The 21905-nt window shown below is 40.4% G+C and overlaps 1 protein-coding gene and 1 long non-coding RNA gene across 2 annotated transcripts in view; one reads left to right on the plus strand and one right to left on the minus strand.

The window, feature by feature from the left end:
* CPM (carboxypeptidase M) overlaps positions 1-12775 on the minus strand; it is a 31560-nt gene extending 18785 nt beyond the window's left edge. The window contains exons 1-2 of the mRNA NM_001199625.2: positions 12728-12775; positions 12437-12587 (exon numbers count right to left, since the gene is read on the minus strand). Of these exons, the coding sequence (NP_001186554.1) occupies positions 12437-12587; positions 12728-12745 (169 nt within the window). The 5' untranslated portion in view covers positions 12746-12775. The remainder of the gene's footprint in view (positions 1-12436; positions 12588-12727) is intronic.
* LOC121109492 lies at positions 12202-13734 on the plus strand. The gene is made up of 2 exons (XR_005849098.2): positions 12202-13044; positions 13433-13734. It is a non-coding gene; the product is annotated as an uncharacterized LOC121109492 (long non-coding RNA).
* The last annotated feature ends 8171 nt before the right edge of the window (positions 13735-21905 follow it).

The following is a 21905-nucleotide window of genomic DNA, read 5'->3' on the forward strand; positions in this document are numbered from 1 at the left end:
GTCAGTGTACCATATTCTCATGGTCTACTGAGGTAGAAAGGATTATCTAAAGACTTGGACTGGATTTCCATTAGTAATGAATGACAAAACCGATATCCTAAGAGAAGCTAGGACACTTAAAACATAAACTCTTCAAAATATTTTGAAGTATTAAAGACAGATCAGTCACATACATTAATTGTGCAAGTCTAACAGCATTCAGCGTGGTGCACGTGTAAGCAGAACAAACCCAAAAGATCCTCAGATACCATGAGATTAATATGCTCAGCCCATACCCCAAAAAAATCAATAGTACTTCTTATCCTGGGAGAGGGGGCAAAGGTCTTACTACTTGTTTTGCTTTCCCATGTACCCGGCTTAATAGAGAGGCTGTAAAAGACACTGTGCTTCACAGGAACTATGCTAGCCACACTGTTCCTAATAAGGCTGCAGTCAAGAGTGAAAATCATCCATAAGGAAGTGAATGCTCGATCGATGTAGTACTCATGCTGTTCTGTTTCAAGGTGTTAGGACTACCCTGTGCTCTCTATTTCCACTTGTCAACCTTCAAGTGCTAATACAGACTATCCTGTTTCTGTCAGTTTGCAGTATTTCTTGAGACACAAAGGATTAGAAAGGTTCAACAACAGATGCACCAACACTGGCAGTTACTGTGCTGATGATGCTGTTTGACTTCTTGCTTCTGGTCTCTTCCCTTGTATCCTTTCTTTGTGGCTTATAGCTCTCTCTCTCTGAAAAGAATACATACCTATAAAGGATATATAAACAAAAATAACAATTTCTCTATATTCAATAATATGTTGAAAATATCTGTTTCCAGAGACTATATCATCCAATTCAATTTAGAGTCAGCAAGTGATAAGCAAGATCGTAGGAATGACCTCGGATACTGTTCATTCGTGATCAAAGCATTTGAGAGTAGAAGGGGGTCAGAACAGCTCATAGTTCTTGCTTATCTGCCTAAAGATTTACACATCTTTGGTTGACTGTGACACCTATAGCTGCTTAAGCAATTTCATGGGGCTTGAATCTTATGACAACAATCCTCCGCTTCCCATGTTTATGTGACTCATCATGCAGTACCATTTCTAGTTCTCACAATCAAGCTGATGATACTCTTTATACTTAAAAACATGGAAAATTGCCAACACAGAGCAGCTTCTACAATAGCACCTTGTATTTGAACACAAGAAATAGAAATAAGTTTTTTAAACATCCAAACAAAAACAATCCAGAAGGGAATGCTGTTTTTAAATTCAAATACACGAATCCTATTCAACGTTGTTCACTGAGGGGAAAACTCCACAGACACATAGAATTACCCTAAACAGGCATTCTCTGTTATTTACACTCCCTGCTTTCATATTCACTCCCAGAAACCAAACAGGCTGTTTTTCCTCTTCGCCAACTCTTGCTTCTATTAGCACAGGATTTTTAAAGCCAATCTACAGACGTGCAATTTGTATTATCTTCTGAGAGAAGTGTAAAACTGGTATACTCTAGTAGTTTTCAGAAAAGCAACTGTATCCATAAAATAAAGAAAGGCTATCAATTCACAGTAATACCACTGGATTATCAGAAGCAAAGTGATTGTTCATAATGCAAGCCAGGCACAAGAAGGGGGATGGTTTCAGTGTAATTTATCCAGATTGAACGGTTTTATTTGGCCTAGGTTTTGTTTTTGAGTTTGTTTTTTTAAATGCCAAGGGCAGAGGAGGCCAAAACTATTCCTGCCACTCAAAACCAAGAGAGGGAGAAGAAAACCAGGAGGACACTATAGGCTGTTGCTCCTAGATGGCTCGAAAGTCACTAGTATCCTTGGAGGGCCTCAGTGTGCTGAGGTACCTTGCCAAGAAACTTGCTAAGCATACCTCCTTATGCATCCTTGGCATACTCTAGACATTGTATTTGTCACTTTTTTTTTTTTAGTCAAACTGCTTGGAGAGGAAAAAATGCAAGTTCAATTAATTTATTTTAAACAATACAATCATTATCATCATCACCTTTGTTCCTGGTTTAGTTAATAAGTTACCTTAGTTTGACCAGTTGCTTTTAGATTCTCTCATAATGGGTTAAAAAAAAAAAGTCTCTCTAGAAATATTAGTGACTACCTTTTAAGAAAGGCAATCCATTTTAACGAACATTACAGGAACATAAAATCCAGGTAGTGTGACTACCAACAGCAAATGAAGCAACTTAGTCTTTTGTCTCAAGGGAGTGCGTTCTGGTGATCTTTGTTTCCTCCTGGATTTTAAGATCAGCCTAATGCAACTGTGCATCAAAGCAAGATTCGTACTGTAACTTACTTCCAGTCATCACAATTAGGAAACGCGCTCTGTCAGAAACACCTGATTTGCACACAGCCAGAAGTGCATACTGGGGAAGTATTCTGTGCTTAACTTATACTTAGAGTTTTCTCTAGGTATTCATGGAGAAAAGAATACTGAACAAGACTGGACTTCTGAAACGACACAGTAGGACTCTATTTCTTATTGAAAACAGGGTTTCCTTTATTTTAGCCTTAGGACAAACTTCACTTTTTCAGATCCGTACAAGCTCTCCCTGCTCAAATGTCTCAGGTAACTGCAGACCCTTGGGTGCAGAACATATCTGCTAGGAACAAGCAGAAAATATAACTCAGCTGTCCTAAATCCACTGTGAACTCAGCACGTAACACAGTACCTACAATCATTCAGTTAAACAACTTCAGCTGCCACAGACCAAATCTCCCCATAACAACAAGAATTTGTAAGTAAGCCCTGGACATCAAGCTGCAGAATTTTCTTCTTAAAGCATAATCTAAGCTCTCTCGTGTCTGAATTACTGCATAGATGATAAAAGTTCCTGCGTCCAAAATGGAATCACTTACAGGCAGGGCAGCCTCTTCACTGAGAGGGGAAAGAGAGCTACACCCACACCTACACATTTTTTCTCACTTCAATTAACTACCTAATTCATAAGAAGTTGAAAAAAGCAGAAATGGCAACTGCACACATTCAACTTTCATTCACAAGGGAAAATTCAGCTTCATAAAAAAAAAGAATCTAGATCTCTTCTGTGCATGACCAAATGTAGAAGAACAGTCTAAGGAAGAAATGCTTCAGGGTTAGAAGTTGCATCTTGCCTACATAAGTATTTTATGTTTGTACTCACTGAACTAGCTGAACACAATATGCCATACCATAACTACATATAGTAAAGCTTTAATTAGGAAACACTGGGAATCAGCAACACTGTTAGCCCCAGGTGCCTACAGCTCAGGGCTGGACAGGAAGGATGCAAGGTGTGCTGCTCTTATCCTGCAAAGCTGCATCACCTGGAGTAGGAGAGGAGGGATGCATTACTACGCTCCCCTTACAACTAAGAGAAAAATGGTTGATCATCTGGGCAAAGTGTAGGCAGAGAGCAATCTTTCTTTCCAAGGAAGCCTGAGACTAGAATTTGTTTAAAAATTTAAGACATTGTACTATAAGTTGCAATTCAGCTCACATTGCTGAGCTAACATCAATATTCACCCAATTCTCCTTATTCTCAGGAAATACAGACTTTTTACACAGACCCATAGTGACAGGACGAGGGGGAATGGTTTTTAACTAAGAGAGGGCAGATTTAAGTTTGATGTTAGGTGGAATTCTTTACTGAGAGGGTGGAGAGGCACTGGAGCAGGCTGCCCAGAGAGGTTGTGGATATTCCTGTCCCTGGAGGGGCCATGGGCAGTGTGACCTAGTGGCTGACAACCCTACCCACAGCATGGAGTTGGAACTGGATGATCATTACGATGCCTTCCAGCCCAAGCCTTTCTGTGATTCTGTGAAGATCACCCTTCTTATTTGTAAGGCTGGAAACTTTGTAATACACAGACACACACACACACAGTACTCCAAAAAGCAGAAGCCTCCAGAAAGTAAAGGGGGGAAAAAAAAGGGTAAATTAACTGCCTTCTGTGTAACTGAAGCTTTTAGAGTACTGAGCTCTGTGTTTTGCCCTTTTTGGGAGATGGAGGCTTAAGGAGTGTATGTTTGACTTTACATCTTCTACCTACTTACTTTCCCAACACCTGTTAAGGGATATGTAACCAAACATGAATCAAATAATACCCACCAGCTGCACTTCATAATTTCAAGTCACAGAAGGCTGCCAGCATTGCTACTGGTGATAATCACACCCAGTCGGCACTTCTGTCTTCTTCTAAGCAAACGTGGAAACCTGCAGAGTCTTACTGAAGGAAAAACAGGATGGCTGTACATTTATGACCTTTACTACTCTAAATAAAGGAAGAAAAGCTTAACAAATACATTCTGCTCCCTGCTTTCTAGTTGTCCAGAAGCAGAGAGGAGGCAGGAAAGCTGTGATTTTTCCCACAGCTCAGGTTATAAACTCCGCTCACAGGAACTGTGTGCTATTTCTAAGTAGATCACATTTCCTTTCCAAAGTTACAACAGAAAGATTCCAGTACAAGAAAAGTTTTTATACAGAAAGTGTTTGGACTATGTTGCTAAGACAGGTTTCCTTCAAGCAGTTGTTTGAAAGTCTTTTTCTCCTTCCTCCCCTTATTTTCTCTCCTAGGAATAATTTCTGATCTGGTAAATTTCACAGGAAAAAAGAACATTTTGGACACTGTTTTCTATAAGAATTGTGTTTGAGTTGCATTTGCATGCACACACACTTCCACCATCATTTTTTAGGTGTAGGAGACCACATAGAAGGCAAAGAGGACTGACCAATTCACAGTAAAGGTAAGGAAAGAGATTTAAGCAAGTTATTTGTCCTTCATTGCAAGACAATAGGAACATGCTTACAGTCAGTTTCTACATCTCTAAGATTGACTTCTTCAATGTCTTAATTGTCTTTCAAGCCAAACACGCAACACTGGCCCAAGCTAAGTACTCTTTCAAAACTGTGTAGGAAGTGCAGGCAGTCTGTCAGGGCACTGCTGACAGAATGAAGTCATTTTATCAGACAAAAAAGTGTAGTGTTTGGCTATCAGAAGATACAAATGACCGACGTCGCATTACAGTAGTCAAAATACTGTAGAAGGTGGAGGTACTGCAGCTTTTCTCCTATAGTCAGACATGTAAAGCATGTATGGTTAAATCAACTCTGATAACTAAGCTGCTAGAAGCAGCAGCCGGAAGACAGTGGGGAGAGAGGGAAAAATAGAAAAGAAGCAAGAATGGGTAGAAGTAACAAAACAAGAACAACGGTAAGTTTTAGAATGTCTGTTTTTAAATGAAGCTCTAGACTTGAGCCAGATGACTTTAGTGTGTTTTAAATGGGGCCCTTAGAGTGGGAAACATCCCATTCATTCTTGTTTCTAAAAATGAACGTTGAAAATCTCAATGCTTATATTATCTACACACGCCATGCTTGCATGATGAGCCTGTGACTCAGCCTGAGCTCCCCTACGACTGGGGAAATCTGTGGGGTGGGAGACAAGCAGAGACAAGAGAAAAGGAGACATTATCAAGGATTGGAGACAGGAGGAAAGACATTTGCAGCAGTCACTCAAATAGAAGAAACAGTAATACTCTTGTATACATAAACACCTCTCTCACTATATGCGTGCACAAAAAGTTCCACGATATTCTCTTTAAAGCGATCGTATTCTCTGTGGATATTCCTCTAGGCAATTTCTTTTTTTGTCTTGAAAATTAACAGCTGTCTTTATTACCTTTATGTTTCTCCCCCCTCTTTTTAAATGCACGGGTTCTCACGTTTGGTTTGTACAAACATGAATGGGTATCACTGAGAAACTCACCTCAAGGTATACTGGGCTAGGTAGAGCCTTCTCATTCTCTATTAGCACAGTGCCAGTACCCCAGAAACTAACCAGAAGAAACTGAAATATGCATCTCCAAAATCTTTGTACTCTACTGGAATTGTTCTTGTTTCCTCCAGCAGTAAAACTTGTTTTCTAGTACTTAAGAGCATTCGGATTCTAAAGTGTTTCTGATATAAATGTAATACATTTATAGCTCATGGTAGTATTGATGGCAATAACCCAGGCTCCTTACATACTATACCATGAGAAAGGCCTGAAAATACCTATTTTGCCCCCAGGCAGATAGCCTGTGTGTGTTTCACACCAATTCTATCAATATAGAGACTAGACAAATACAGTAGTCAATCTTTTATTATTAACTATCTTCACTGGAATGCAACAATCCAGAATTTTGTGCTCCTCTGTTAAATAGTCTCCCTTAAACACCTACAGGTATTAATCACACAGTATCAGCACAGTGAGCAGATCAACATCAACTCCTCATTCATCTCAGGCATAAGTCCCACTGACATCTGTACAGAATGACATCTGGAACAGCTGTCTATGTTCTCCAACTATATTACAAGGTAGGCGTACACTTCCTACTGCACTACACAGCCCTCATCACTAGCGTGCCCTTCAGCTGCGTGACAGCTGCTTATGAGATGCAGACCTGGGCATGTGGTATTCTGTTTTCTGAGGAAGGAAACCCATGAGTGTGGGCAGGAAGGTGATGAAGTGAGCTCCAGCAGGCACCTCCTCTGAGCCAGTGAGAAGCCTGGTCTGCTGGCAGCCCTGCCTAGTACGTCTTCACTGTAGTACATACCTATGCATACGTACACACAAAACCAAGCAAGAATAGCCTGCATGTGTCAGCCTCTGTTTATAGAGCAGGGATAGCAGAATGCTAATAAATGAGATATTCTTTTTTGTTTACTATTAAGAGTTGGAGATGCGCTCAAGATCAATGGATGGAACGCGCCAATTCAAAAGCAACAAACAGCAACTGAATAGTAAACAGGATGATTAAATCACATAGTTCTGTCCTTAAAAAAATAAAAGCACATACCAACTTTTATCTACTTGCAACAAAGCTGTCCTATTTCTGGAAGTTTCTAGTGAAACCAGAATAAAACCTGGTCAGTTTATTTTCCTTTTTGTTTCTCTGATGATAGAATTGGCCAAAGAAGAGTTAGCCTTCTAAGTCAGCTCTTCATCGTGTAAAAGTAGAGGTACGTGTACCATATACAACCTCCTTTGCTCAGTGGCCTAAGGAACATGTTTACAACTCTTCCAATTGGACTAGAGATCTAAAAATGCAGATTAGCCTCCAGAAAATATAGATCTAAAACAAGCTAAAATTGTCATGCTATCAACTTGATCTGAATCCAGAGTGTATCCGTAAAGATTTTAATGAGCATGAATCTACTACAAAAGCCACTCAGCTGTTTTGATGTTGCTTATCCTCTCCAAATAAGATCATCATCAGGACTACTTAATTATCATCCTTAAGTCTGCTATCCCACCCTTCCCCTCCACCCACTCTTCTAAAAAATAAAATAATTGCATGTTACTTCTAACAATGAAAAGCTATGCATGATACATGCATTGAAATATCATTTTTTTAGTAAGACACTGTAAGATTCATTAGCCACAGAGTCAGTCTTTGTTTTCCACTACGTTGGCATTAGGCAGGCAAGGTTAATTATGACCACATTGCATCCCATTCTCTAGGCTGACACAGCTGTGCAGTCTTCTCTATTATTACAGAGCATACATACTGTACTGAGGTTGAATACTGTGCAGATTAGAAAACACAGCTCCTGCCAAAGGTCTTCTACAAGCTTTTTCAAACAACACATCAGAAACAAAGAACGAGAATGTCCTGAGCCACCACACATTTCCATAGTTTAACCTTAAGTAACTTCATGAGGAAAGCAAAGTTCTTTCTGGCACATATGTGCCTGTCACTGTTGTACGGATGGGTTTCTGAGAAGGGAAGAACTGCACTTCCTAGAATTTAACTGCATAATAAATGGATTCTTCATAGCGTTTATGGGAATTGTCATCTGCCATTGACTAACCCGTCCCATCAATATTAGGTTTCAGGAGATTTTTTTTCTTTCAGCTTGTGAAAGAGAAGGCCATCATTAGTCATGCATGGAGATAGCCCAGAATACAGTACCCAACGCTCCACCTGCATGAGCCAGATATCTGCGCCAGGTATTGAGGTTTCATTTATTACCTTTGACACCACTGCTTAAGTTTTTTGACTGCGCTTACATATCCCTCTCTTCATACTCCATGATAATAGCTTGCAAGGTGAAATAAGTAAATATCATCTCTTCCAGTGTACAGACATGAAGACTGAACAGGTTGTTGCTAATCTAGAATACACTCTTCCAATAAACTGGCAGAGGAGCCATGAATTTCCATGTGTTGATGTAAATCACTGCAAACAGACTGAACATCTTTTACATTGTTTTCCAATAAGGTTCTTGGTACAGGCTTTGTTGTGTACTTTGCCATTTATGTATAAGCATGTCATATGAACACATTTTCTAAATCTGCCCTCATATTTATCCATGGTAAATCACACTTGACTGCTTAGCTGTCATGAAGAGACATAAATACTGGATTTCTTTAACCTTGACCTTAGTGAGGCTGTCAGAACTACCCCTCCAAGTATCTTTGCAAACTTGGGGACATATGGGTTAGATCAGTAGGCTACAGCAAGGTCAGAAAGAGGCTGAACTGTGAGACTGAGCAATTTGTGGTTCAAGCAACAGCAAGTCATTAACAGCATTCCTCAGGGGCCAGTACTGAGGCTGATACTGTTTAACATTGTCAGCAGGGCCAGAGTTGCCATTCAAAGGGGCCTTGACAAGCTGAAGGAATTTCCCAACCAAAAGATCATGAAGTTTGACAAAAGCAAATACAAACTCCTCCTCCTGGAACAGAACCACCTCATATTGGGATTATCAATCCAATAACTCCATGTTTGCACAGGCTGCAAATTGACTACATAGGTTGCAGCTCTGCAAGCTATGAGTTGCAGGGAGCTGGAGGGGCATCCACAGACACAGTAAGACAAATGTGAGCCAGCAGAGCACTCTTGCAGCAGAAAAGGTAACTTCTGTGTTGGGCTGCATCAGCAAGAACATAATCCAGGAGCATGAGGGAAATGATAATTCTTCCCTGTCAGCACTAGCGAACTTATATTTAGAGTACCATATCCAGCTATAGGCTCCTCAGTGCAAGAGGGATACTGTTAGACCAAAGAAAGTCTAATAGAGAGCTACTGAGACTATTAGAACACTGAAGAACACCTGAGGAGAAGCTGATGAAGGTTGGCTTGTTTGATCTGAATGATGTTACAGCTACAACTTTCCACTACCTAAAGGAAGATATATTAATGTCTCTGAACCTCTAGGTGGAGGCTGGGGGAGCAAAATCCATCCTAGTGTAAGAGAAGTGCAAGTAAGAGACCCCCTCATGAGACTGCATGTGTACAAGTCCATGGGACCGGATGACATGCATCCCAGGGTTCTGAGGAAACACTGATTTGGTTGCCAATCCACTGTTTGAAAAGTCATGGCTGTTGGGCAAAGTCCCTGGTAACTGGAAAAAGGAAAACATCACTCATTTTTTAAAGAGGGAGAAAGGAAGATCCAGGGAACCCCAGGCTGATGAGCCTCACCTCAGTGCCTGGGAAGATCCTGGAGCAGATGCTCCTGGTAGCTATTTTAAGGCATGTGCAAGACAAGAAGGTGATCTGAGACCAAGCTGGTGGCCTTCTATGTTGGCAGCCCTGCCCATGGCAGGGAATTAGATGATTTTTAACGTCCCTTCTAACCCAAGCCATTCTATGATTACAGAGAAGAAAGACCCAAACCCTTCTTACAGGTGCATGGCAAAAAGACACAACAAAGCAAATTCTAATTAGATGGCAGAAAAGTTATTTTTACAGCAAAGGTAGTTAAGCACTGGGTCAGATACTAAGAGATCCTATCGAACCTCTATCCTGGCAGATGGTCATAGTTTAATGGAGAATGCCCTAAGCATCGTAACTAAGTTAGCCCACAAGGGCTAGCTTAAGGTAGTTGGCCTCAAGACCTAAATTACTCTGTGATCTGCCTGGAGCATGTGCGACTTCTGGCATAACGAGCACTCAGCTATTCCTGTAGAACTACCTGCAGCCATGTCTTGAAGTGGTGATACGTAGGTCTCCACCGCCCTCCACATCTGGGCTTCAAGGACAGATTTTAAACCCTTGCTGAGCTCCAGGTTCACTCAAGCCAAAGATAAATTAATAATAATTAAAAAATAATAAACTCAAGTTTTCACTTCATATTCATCATAATTCAAATCTAAATGGCAGTCTATAATACTAGATTAATCTGGGCCTTATTCTGATGTTATTTAAATAAGTAGCAATATGAAAACAAAAGCCATTCATGGCAACAGCAAAATTACGTCTAGTGGTTTTATAATCACCACTCCAATTCATAATATTTTATATTTATCATCCATAACAAGAGACTTACTATACCACATTCTGAATTTTCTAATATTTAAAAATTCTGTTTCTTACCCATGATTTTGCTCTCATAGTTTAGCTAATTGACAACAGTATTATATCCACACAATGTGCGTGTATATATACATGTATATATATATACACACACACGCACACACACATACATATTTGTACATACTTACATTCTTGCTTTCATCAGCTTAACAGAGAAGAGAGGACTAGAACTTGAGCTTTTTGACCAAAATTTGAAGTTTCATTTTAACCAGAATCATATACCCACTTCTGTCTCAAACCTTTCTCTTAGTATGAGCAAGTGAAGTGAAAGATCCTAATTCAACTCCATCCCCTACCGTATTTCACAGGACTCTAAATGCAAATTTCTTAACAGATGTAAGAATCTTTTTAATGCTTAAAAAAATTCAATACTTTTCTATTTTTTTCCCCCTCATTTATTTTTATTTTTTTTCCATTGTCATTCTGCTTTACCTGAGACTGAGAATGTTTCTACTCTCCATCTATTCCATTCAGAAGAATACAGCAGGTGTGCAAGAAGTGCATAGAGAGTAATTGGTAATCTTTTTGGGAATCATAAAGATATGCTGACAGAGCAAGTGAGAGCCCACATAATTCTCTTCCCTCCCACAGTTTGGCAAAGCAGAAGGCAACATACTGAAGTCTGAATAAAGTTTCAGGGCACCACTCATTCACAGCCAAGAGGTGATGCATTTCCAGTTTGTTTTCATGCTAATTAAAGTTGGACAAGTTGAACACTTCATGTTATCTGCTTTCAGATGTCTAGATATGAAAGAGCCAAAATTTCAGTCTCAGGTTCAATGAGGATTTTTGTCCCAGCAGCAGAAAGATAAGCCAACAGAGATTGTGACAGAGAAGTCAGAATCAAGTTCTACCATTAAAAAAATAATTAAAAAAATTGCCTAAGTCCCCTCAAGGTAGGGATACAAAGATGTGGATAATTAGTCTGCACAGTTCCTCATGTACAAACTTCTTGTGTGAGTTATGTGGATAACATAATCCAATATGATTCTGCCTTTGATGAAAGCAAGGACACCACAATGTAACTAACTTCAAGATTCCTTGTCTAGTTTGAGCCTTCCCATAAAAAGACTTCCTTAGAAAAGAGTGTAGACATGCACAGGGACGAGATCACATGTCCATGGCTACCTGACAGCTGTTTGCTACCCTGCTGAAACAGACCAGACTCTTTTCAACCAGAAGTTACAATAACACAAGGAAGGATGTGCAGAAATAAACTGCTAGCATTCCTCACTGTTATCTACCTGGAAGATTATAGATTTGAAACAAAACTAACTTCAAATACTTTAATTCTAGTAATATGAAGTAGGATTAGAGGAAGAGATGTTTCCAAAAAGCGATGTGGTTTTATACCTTACATTTATTTTCTGAATTGATCTCTTCAGCCTTTTTTCCACCCTTTTTCCTCAAAGTTAGGCAAGTGTTTATTAAGTAAGCTAATAAAGATATTAGAAAGGTTAGTGTTTAAAGAACACAAAAAGCTTTACCCCCCAAATAAAGCATTGCAATGCAGCACTAATTATAGAGGGGAAAAAAAAGTGATAATGCATAAGATCAGAAAGGTGGCTATTGAGTGAGATTTCTCCTGCATGGGTCGAGACTAAAACCCTAAATCTTCACTTACAATCGCTGTTCTATATGGTATTTGATATCCTTTTTCTTTTCAGTCCCGATTTATTCGGGTAACAGATAAGGCCAAGAGAGTGTGTTCTGAACATACCCACAGGTTAAAAGACACACACTCCCTCACAGCCCCACCCGGGACGAGTACTCAGCCCACGGGATAAACACGTTTTAAGCTCCTGAACAACAGCCCTGCTTCTGAAATTGCCACTCGGTAGTTTCTAATCGGAACAGAGATAGGTGCTGGGAGGACTTCCACCCAAGCTGCAGCGTCGTAGTGACACCAGAGCTGGTTACTCACGCTCAAGCAAGAGGCGGAAGAAACTCAGGAGAGACCGAAGCAGAGAGCACCCGGCACCCACGGTTAGCGCAGGACCCCCGCGGCCCCTCCTCGGCAGGGGAGCGCTGCTCCATCCCCCGTATAGGAAAACCAGCCGGCGCTTCCCCGCCGCACCCACCTTCCACCGAGCGGCCGATGCTGTGCAGGTGGGTGAGGGCCGGGTAGGCGGCGTGCACCTCCTTCAGGTACGCCTCCAGCTCCTCGCTGTGGTGGTACTTGTAGTCCAGCGCGGCCACCAGAGAGACCAGGCAGAGGACGCCCACCGCCTCCTAGAAAGAAGCAGACGAACCAAAAACCCGTAACCCCGCTGAGGGAAGGCGGTCGGAGGGCTTGTCGCTGCCCGGCTCTGCCACAGCCCGCCCGCCCGCCGCCCCTCTGAGGAGCAGGTGGCTCTCCCCAGCGCTCCTACCCCAGCGCCCGTCCGCATGCTGCCACCGCTCCTCACAACTGCAGCCCCAGCGCCGGGCGGGGGCCGCCATCCCCGCCGCCCGGCCTCGCCCTGCCCCTGACTGACGCCGGCTCCATCCACTCAGGTCCCCCCGGCCCGCCCAGGGGCCGAGGGAGGACGGGAGGAGGGGAGGGGGGAGCTCCTTTACCCGCCCCGCCGGCGGCTCTCACCTGAGCGGCGGGCCGTTCCTGTCAGCGCGGGGGTGGTATGGCCTCCCCGTGTTCTTCAGAGTGAAGCTGCCGCCTCCCTCCTCTTCCTCCCCTTCCATGACCCTCCACGTAGGTTTTCGGGGGGAGAAAGGGCCGTAGCACACCGCCGGCTGCCGCTGCTGCTGGCTGAGGCGGGGCTGTTCCTGAGGGAACACGGTGTCCCCGCGCGGTTTTGCCCCTCGTTTTTCTCCCGCTGAGGTTCAGGAGGGGATGAACCACGCCTGCTGCGTGCGGAGCGACTCCGAAGAGAATATGGGTGTCCAAATCCGACAAAATCTCTGCTTGGCAGCTTTTGTTTCAAATTAGTTTTTAATAGGCTTAAATTCACTTGGATTATATCTACGAAATAAAGTGTTTGTCTTGTTTTTTTTTTGTGCTAACCACATTGCTTTGGGGATATCCTGTTGTTGGGATTCACCGCAGACACACTATCATCACCTTTTATTGTCTTCTTTAGGGTTGAAAAGGGCTGAGAGAACAAATGAAGTCGAGTTCCTGCATCAAAAGATGGGATGGCATCAAGATTCCTTTCAAAATACGATGTAGCTATAGCTGTGTGCTGGAATACAAGTGTTCATATGTTCTGGAGAACTTTGGTGAGCAAGTCAAAGGGCAGTTTTCTTTACGACTCACAGCAGGATGCCCTCTGCCGCCTTCTGATTTTAGAAAAGCAAATCAGTGTATGAGCCAGTCCAAAATAACAGATCCTGTATTCTGGATAGAAGGCTCTGATAAATAAAAAGTTTGTTCTTCTTCTAATTTTTTTAACCCAGAAGCTTTAAGAAAAACATCAAAGTGTATTTTGGTGAAAGCATCTATATCCCAATGTACCAAAAGCATATAAGCCTAAAAATAGTGGTAAGAGATCTGTGTTCGGACAACTTAAGTAGCCTTAGTTCATGGGAAGAACTACCTTGTGCCATATGACAAGGGAAGTATGCAGTGTTTAAGGCTACTTGATTTATCAGAGTACATAACATCAGACTTCTGTTGAATGATGTTCCTTCTAGCATGGCTTTTTGCAGGAAGTGGCAGCCCCATAACCCTTCTTCCACACTCAAACTCAACTATTTTCTAACACTCAAAAGTTTACAAGACCTTCCCTCACCTTTTGTCAAAGAACATTCTTACAAGGCATAAATACGGGTATCTATATTATTTACTTAAAGGATGTTATTAGTTGGTTGCAGTTACTTGCATTTGCTACATGGCATGGGAGAGAAGCTGTTGGGTTACGCTGAATGTGTTCAGAGAAGAAGGAGGCAGGAGTCAAGTACATGGGTCTCACATTTCAACATATGAGACTTGAATGTGTGTGTGTATATATATATATAGGCACCTTGAAAGATGATCTGGTGACAGACACCATTTGAGTAAGCAGGAAAGAAAATATATTTCACTGGTAACCCCACATATACACACTTGGAAGCTATCCCAGTGTAATCACATGAAATCAGAGAACTATGACTCTGAGTAGGGTGTTGGCAGTGTTGTGAAATGACAGGGGGCTGTAAAAATTAATCTCAGTGAAACGACTAAAAACACCTTTGATAATTGCACAGCATTATCTCCTTTCGAAATCACACCACTCTTTACTGTAGCCAACAGAGTCATGGTTAAATGAGAGCATTGCAATTTTTAGGAATTTAAAAACACTTCAAAATGGTAGATTGTTTCCACGCCAGGCGCTTACAAGTTAAAACAAGTCAGCTTTTGGGGTGTTGTATGAGGTAGATGTAACAGAATCCACTGTTTTGTTTGTTTATTTGATTGGTTTTAGCCTGCACTGTAACAGAAAGTACAAAGCTTGAAGATACCTGTTGCTCCTGAACCACCCTTCAGGTCAGTTTAATCCAAACTTGGCAAATGATACCCCAATTTACAAGGCTGTTGTGAAGAGTCAGAGCTAAAGACCAAATACTCTGTAAAACTGTCAGTGATAAATCTCCTGTTGTCAAAATCAGGCACCACATGTGTCAAGGCTGAAACTGACTGCAGTATCACACCCAGCACTGCAGTGGACAGTGATCGCTATGATGAACCAAGGTAAATGAAGCTCTATTGCTGTAAACAGCATTAACTTCTCTCCTCTCAGAAACATTCAGGGTCATCCAATGAAATGTATTTGACAAGCAGCTATTAAGACTAACACCTGAGCATGGGTTTTGTAGGATGAAAATACAACTTTTGAAGTGAAATTCTCACCTGTGAATCTCAGCAGTTACTTGGATGTAGATGGAAGTAGTGTAACGATATGAGTAGCTGTGTTGCCCTCTAGTGACAGGTTAAGAAAATCCTGCCACAAGCAACAGGTAGGAGAAATTCCTCATGCGCTGTAGGACACACTACAGAAATACATTTAAGATGGGTCTCGGCAGTAAAAATTGCTGGAAGCTTTGTGGTTTTTGAGAACCAGTCACAAAACAAATCCTAGCTTTTGAAATCTTGCTCAGTGTTTTGTCATCTGTCACACAGGATTTCATCACTTTCCAAAAATCGGTAAGAAAAATTAGTGTCTCACACAATAATGGAAGCTTCCAAATATTTTTGGTGAGAAATAAAAGAAGCCACTAACAAGATTTTTTTTTTTTTTTAAGGGTTGCTGCTGCTTTTAAAACTTTCCCATCTGGAATAATGTCCTAGGCTTACAGACTGGAGCTTCAGGTTTTTGGGTCTGACTAGGCAGCAACGAGAACCACACAATCAGATCTGTGGTGTGGGAAAAGACATGAGATAAAGTCTTTCTCAAGTGAGAAGGATCAGATGGGTGAGTTCAGTACAGGTGTTGACACAGAAGCACTAACTTGGTACAACTTCTCAGTCCTGAATTAGTATAAACCCAGATACCAATCACCGGAATAAACTGTGATGAAGCCCTTCTGGAACACAACACCCACTGTGCTGAATTAACAGGTTGCTTCTTAGCCTGGCAGAAGTTATTTTCCCTGTATGAAAAAGAACAAAAGCACCAGAAGTCACTCAAGCATTCACCAGCTTATTAGTTGTCTCTACTGTGCAGACAGTTCTGAGCTGAGGCTTGCATACTTGGTTCATAAATCTCCTTCCCTCCATCCCAGCACAAGGATTACCCCTGGAGAAGAAAGGGATGCCCTGCTGTGTCTGGTAATCTGCAATTAGAAAATTATCCCAAGGGGGACTGTTAGCAGCTGGTATAGTTTAGAGCTGTCCAGACAAGCACTGAATTAGCTGGAGAATCTGGAACCACAACTAGCTGCTTAACAAGCCCCTCAATTCTCCAATCTTGCAAACAGCAAAATCTGCATACGGCAGAGATTTTGAGCTACTGTATGACAACACACACTGCCATGTGCTATGGTGGAACAGGTCAGTTCTGCTCCACAGTAGGTTAAAGCATTTATTTGTTTAGATACAGAAAGCGTGGGAACATGACCCTGTTCAAGGCAGTGTTCTTTGGTGTTACGTGTTGGGTACTGTAGTACAGTTGTAAAACATTTTGGATTTATCTTTCTCCTCTTAAACTGGCTTATTATACTTGCCCTTTCAGTAATACACAACATTAGACCTAATTTGAAAATAGATTAGTTCCGGAATGGCAGAATGTAATTTAGCCCCTGCAGGATATTGGGTCCCTTGGTAGCTAAGTACATGGGACTAACAGTGAGGAAAGCCAGGGGGGTTTGGTGGGAAGTTTAGTGGCTGGAAACTGGTGGATTTCTGGGAACTGAATAGGAAAAGGAAGGGAAGATATGTCCATAAGGGTTTTGAGGAGGTGAGAAGACTGAAGCCTGGAAAGATGGGTGAGAAGATGGAAGTATTATGGACATTGTTGTCCAGATAAAGCAACTGAGAGGATTCAGTGGGGGTGTTTCATGGAGAAAGGAACTGAGAGAAGTATTTCTGCTCACCAACATCCTGCTAATCTGAGTACAGGATAATTAAACTTGAGGGATTTAAGATGCTGACATAGCACCCTGGCAGGTCTCCTAATTTGTATATAAAATGCATTGCAGTTAATACCATGGAAATTACAGAGATTCTCCTTAGATAATTTCTTGCTGATATTAAACAATAATTTTGAGAAATCTGAGTTCTGTCCCAACAGCTGGACCAATTTCAGCTTTCAGCATGTGGAAATATCAATTTTTGGAAAAGATTTTCATCATTTTTCTCACCATCTTCAAACCCAAGTATCTTCCTAATTGCCATTGTCATGAAGAATGCAACACTCACTCTTACTCACATTAATGGCTGGCCCGTCTCTTTAAAACAAAATTCCCTCAGGCCACTTAATAAACGTATCTGTTTCAAGTAAACAGTGGTGCCATTTCCTGAACAATAAATTAGGACATTTTAAAAAAAACTTTGTTGTGTAATAGAAACATCCAAACTTCCATTCCTCTGCACTGATTTATGCAAAATGGGCCTCTACACAGACAACCAATTAAACAACATGCACTGCAATCTCCTATAAATATAGCAGTGTTCTGAAGTTTTTCTTTTTCTTTGGGGGAAAGAAATGAAAAGGGAGCTTTCTAGATATCAGGATCTATGAATTTACCAATCAGCAGTTAAAAAATGAATGTTTAGTGATGCAGTAAACAAACATGCAGCTTGCTTGACCTCCTTGAAAGCAGCTGGCGAGCCTTTCTTAGATTAATCTGTACTTGCTGTGTACTGGTTAGACTGTTGTTTATTAAACCATATGGTTTTGTGAGGCTCCGTTTCTCCAGAGACAAGGGTGTGGTGTCATAGTCAGATTCAACTAACCTAAAACTGAACTGACACCGAGAAAGTCATAACAGCACCCAAACCTGCTGCTTCCTATTTCCTGGTATAGGCACGCAAGCAGCCAGGTGGGAAGTTGGATTGGGGAACTGATTCATCTGGAAGGTAATCCAGCAAACACACCTACACGAAGTCCAAAAATTGTCTTCATTTTCACCTGGCTCAGCTTGCTGGTCCATCCCTTACAAGCACTGGCCTTGGGTGAGGGAGCAGAAAGGGTAGGTGGCCAGAGAGGAGAAAGAATATGCTTCTTGGGAAAGACGTACCTTGGATCAGCCAGCACCAATCATGCATCTGCAACTTAGATGGGATATTCAAAGTGAACTGCTGGCAAGAGATAGGTAGATATGTGATACCATAGGTCAAGAGAGAGATTCTTCAGAGCAGTGGGGTGCGCTCAGGAGAGAAAGACTCTTGTCTCCTGACTATCACCTCAGTTCTGGTAATGGCTCATTCCTCAGAGATAGACTGGACATGAAATCTTGTAACTCTTCACTGTTAGCAATATAGGCACAGTATAACTGATGTAATTAGATTAATTAGATTAGTGTTTGTCTAGCCAACTAAATAAAAATTAAAGAAAGACAATGCTATTTCCAATGTAGAAAGCCCTGTTTGTCTTATGCTACTGCTAATTCTGCATAGAAAAGGATAATCACTGGCTAGTTCCTTCAAATAAATACGTCTTCCAAGGCAGCCTATTCAGACAGAAAACTTATTTAGGTTATCTTCACATAATTTGTGGTTGCAAACTCAATAGACTGCACAAATAAGCACTGGAAATAACTTTTATTCTCAGATGTTTTCAAATCCAGGGAGAAAAGCTGTTCCCAAGATGGGTATGGTGGCTGGCAAAAGAGCAGCTTTTCACAAGCAAGATACACGCCAGAAAATATCTTACAGTCCTCAGGCATTGAGTGTGGTTTATTGGAGTTCATGCATAATTTCACTGGAAGAAAACAGTGATTAAAAAAAATTGTTACTGACACCAGAGATGCTTCTTTTTCTTGTTCATGTTTTATGGAATGACTCGAAGACTTAGGAAGCTTTGATTTAGTGCAAGAAAGACACAGCAAGCCTTAATTTTTGTCTTGGTTAATTGAATCTTTATATGATTAAGCTTCTTCTGATATCACTTACTTAGAAATATTTTTAAGTGATTTCTCAATTTAGAATTCTTTGTACTTAAAGTAGATCATGTAAGAATAATTGTTTTGCTACTCTTTACTTCCCTAGTGGTAACCACTCTAGTTTTTCCTGTACAGTCGAATCCATGCTTAGAGAAGATGTACAAGATAAGGGAGACTCTTGCAGTCTTGACATATCCTTGGGATGGATGTGTCACAACAACACACGTTATAGCAGCCTTAAGCATGATTATCAGGCACCAAACTGATATCTGAGCAAGATCCAAATTGCACAATTATCTGTCCCAGCTTCAGAAAGAAAGAAATCTTGGGGGTCAGACATCTTCATTTTTATTTTTAATATATGACCGTGTACATAATACAAAATTCTGCATTGGGAGTGAGGCTTTTAACAGTTTAAGAAAGAGCTTCTTCTTCTCATTTGCATTAGTAACCTTTTGGCAGTCTCCTACAGAGGATGCCTGAAAATGCTCGTGAAGAAAACGAACATCAGTTCCTCAGAGAACCTGTGGTGATGATCACTAAATTAAGTTAATGCAAAAGTAGCCATCATTTTAAGACTTCTATTGAAACTTCCATAACAGACAGCAAGATTGAACGTTGCATGTCTATTGAAGCTTCATGTGCTGCTTATCAAAAGCATTTCTGTAGTGCATTGTTTTTCATGTAATTCTTTTTTTTCATTCTGTGCAGTTTGAATGGATGGCTATGAATCCTCAGTCTGCTCTTTTCATTACATGCTCAGTAACTTTTTTGAGGCTTTACCTTGACTGCTCCTGTGCAAGCCTAACTACATAAAGAATTGTGTGACGAAATACTAGACTATTCAAAGAATTATTTATCCTTTATAATGATCTTGCTGTGGGCTAATACTCCAACTTGCACTGTGTATTATAAGAATTGCTTCTAGATTGACATGGATATGAATATCTAATCTGATTATTCAAATATTGCTACTTCCTGCACCTATTTTCTTTGAATACTAAATATTGTCTTGTCCTAATCACAGATATATTGTGCTCCAATATTTGGAATTATTTCAAATCAGCTATCACCATTATAAATGTATTTCAACATAAGCCTGATGTGATTGCTGGCTTACAAACTCACAGTAGAGAACTTAGCTTCATGGTGGTAGATGGGTAGAAACATTCTCAAGTTGGAAGGGACCCACAAAGACCACTGAGTCCAATTCAAGGTTCTACATGTGACCATCCAAAAATCAAACCATGTTTTATAAAAATAGAACACTGGCTTGTTCTTAAGTAAACTGAAGAACATTCTTGTTTTTATTTTATCTGTAATTGTTTTAATTACTGGGCCAAATTTAAAGGAGAGTCCAAGTTGGCAGAACTTGCATCTTCTTCTGATTCTACAGTGTAAGCTACGTGAATGTAAACTTCTACTTTTGATTTGTCATGGTTCCCTACAATTCATATTTCATGGTCTTGTTCTTCTAAATTTGGTCTTTTTAATCTAAATATATCCAGAAAAGTGTACTCTGAAACTTCCTCATGAAGTTTAGTTGGGTGTTTACTGTACTAGGTCATTTTATCAGGCTAATTTCTTTGTCTAAAAACAAATGATATTTCTTTTACCTACATGTGAGAAAAGAAAACACAAAAAATATTGAATTAATTGTTGTGTAAGTTCATAGATATTATTGTTTATAAAAGGATCTGAATTTATATCTTCCTCTCCAGCCAGTGTTGTCCTAATTAATCTTTGTATTTTAGGTACTTTTTACTAGATCTAGAATTACAAAAAGAAGATCTTTATCTGTTGTTCAGCTTTGCCTAGCGGCAAACAGAATTTGTGCCCATAAATGACACAACCATATGTTCCAGAAGCTTTACGTATATGCAAAAGTTTCTTGACTTCAATTACAGTTAAACCTATTATTATCTGTGTACTATCTTGCAGGAGAGGAAATGGGCTTGGGAGCTCTCCTGGATGGGAATTTTACTGTTCTAGAAATATCTGCTTACTAATCACTCTATTTGAATTTACACAGAATTTACATAACTTTACCTAAAATTGAAGTTGATCTATGGACATACGCAAATGTAATTTCCGCTGTGTCTTCTTTTCATGGTTCGGGGTCAGAATTTTGGTCATCGTGAATTTCTCATACCCTGTTCTGAAACAGAACGAAGTTGTAGTGAGTTGTTAGGCCATTAGTGAAGTGATGAACTTTCCTTGTCCCATACAAGCATTTTGTCTGGTTAAAATATGGTTATACATTGTTGCTTACTCTTGTTTGAAGATGTCAGCACCTCTCATCCCCTTCCTTTCTCTCTCTGGTCAGAAATGCCCACAAAACTGCCCACAGGAAAGTGCTATGAAAATAGATATGTTTACATTAAGTACTCTTTTTTTCTTTAATGAGATAGGTTACGTGGCTAAAATGCTTTCACTAACCTGGAATTTAACTAATTAAAATGGAAGAGCTTTCTTTTTTCATTTTCTCTGTGCTGTTTTGCAAATCTAGTCATGATTCTGATTTTAATATAGTTAGAAGCAGAAAGGAATAATTTTGAATGCAATAGTTTAGTTTCTCCCTTTGAAATATCATCTATTTGAGTTAACAAATGTTTTTCTAATGTCTCTTACTGTACATGGGATTGAGGTCTCTGAGGACAATACAGTGTGTGTTGATTTCAGTTTATGTAGTAATCCCATTCCTGATACACAGAATAGAATTCTATACACAGAGAACTGGAAAAAACCCAACATTGTTAAAGTGGCAAAATCCAGCATTTAAAAATTAAGAAATAAATAACAGAATAAAGACTACTACCACAACAGTTACTTTCATGCCTTGTGTCCGTATTATGGTAGTTGTTATACAAACTTGATATTGTTTTTCGCGCCCAGGAACCCTATTTTGGTCAGAGTACACAGCAAGTAATGCCTCTTGATGAACAACTATTCAGTGTTTTGTTTCTTATTCATTTTTCAGTGGGAGGCCTGTTTTCATGTCAGAGATCGGTCAGTAACAGGTCTTGTGGGTGT

Source organism: Gallus gallus, chromosome 1, assembly GCF_016699485.2.
Source record: "Gallus gallus isolate bGalGal1 chromosome 1, bGalGal1.mat.broiler.GRCg7b, whole genome shotgun sequence".
Classification (NCBI taxonomy): domain Eukaryota; kingdom Metazoa; phylum Chordata; class Aves; order Galliformes; family Phasianidae; genus Gallus; species Gallus gallus.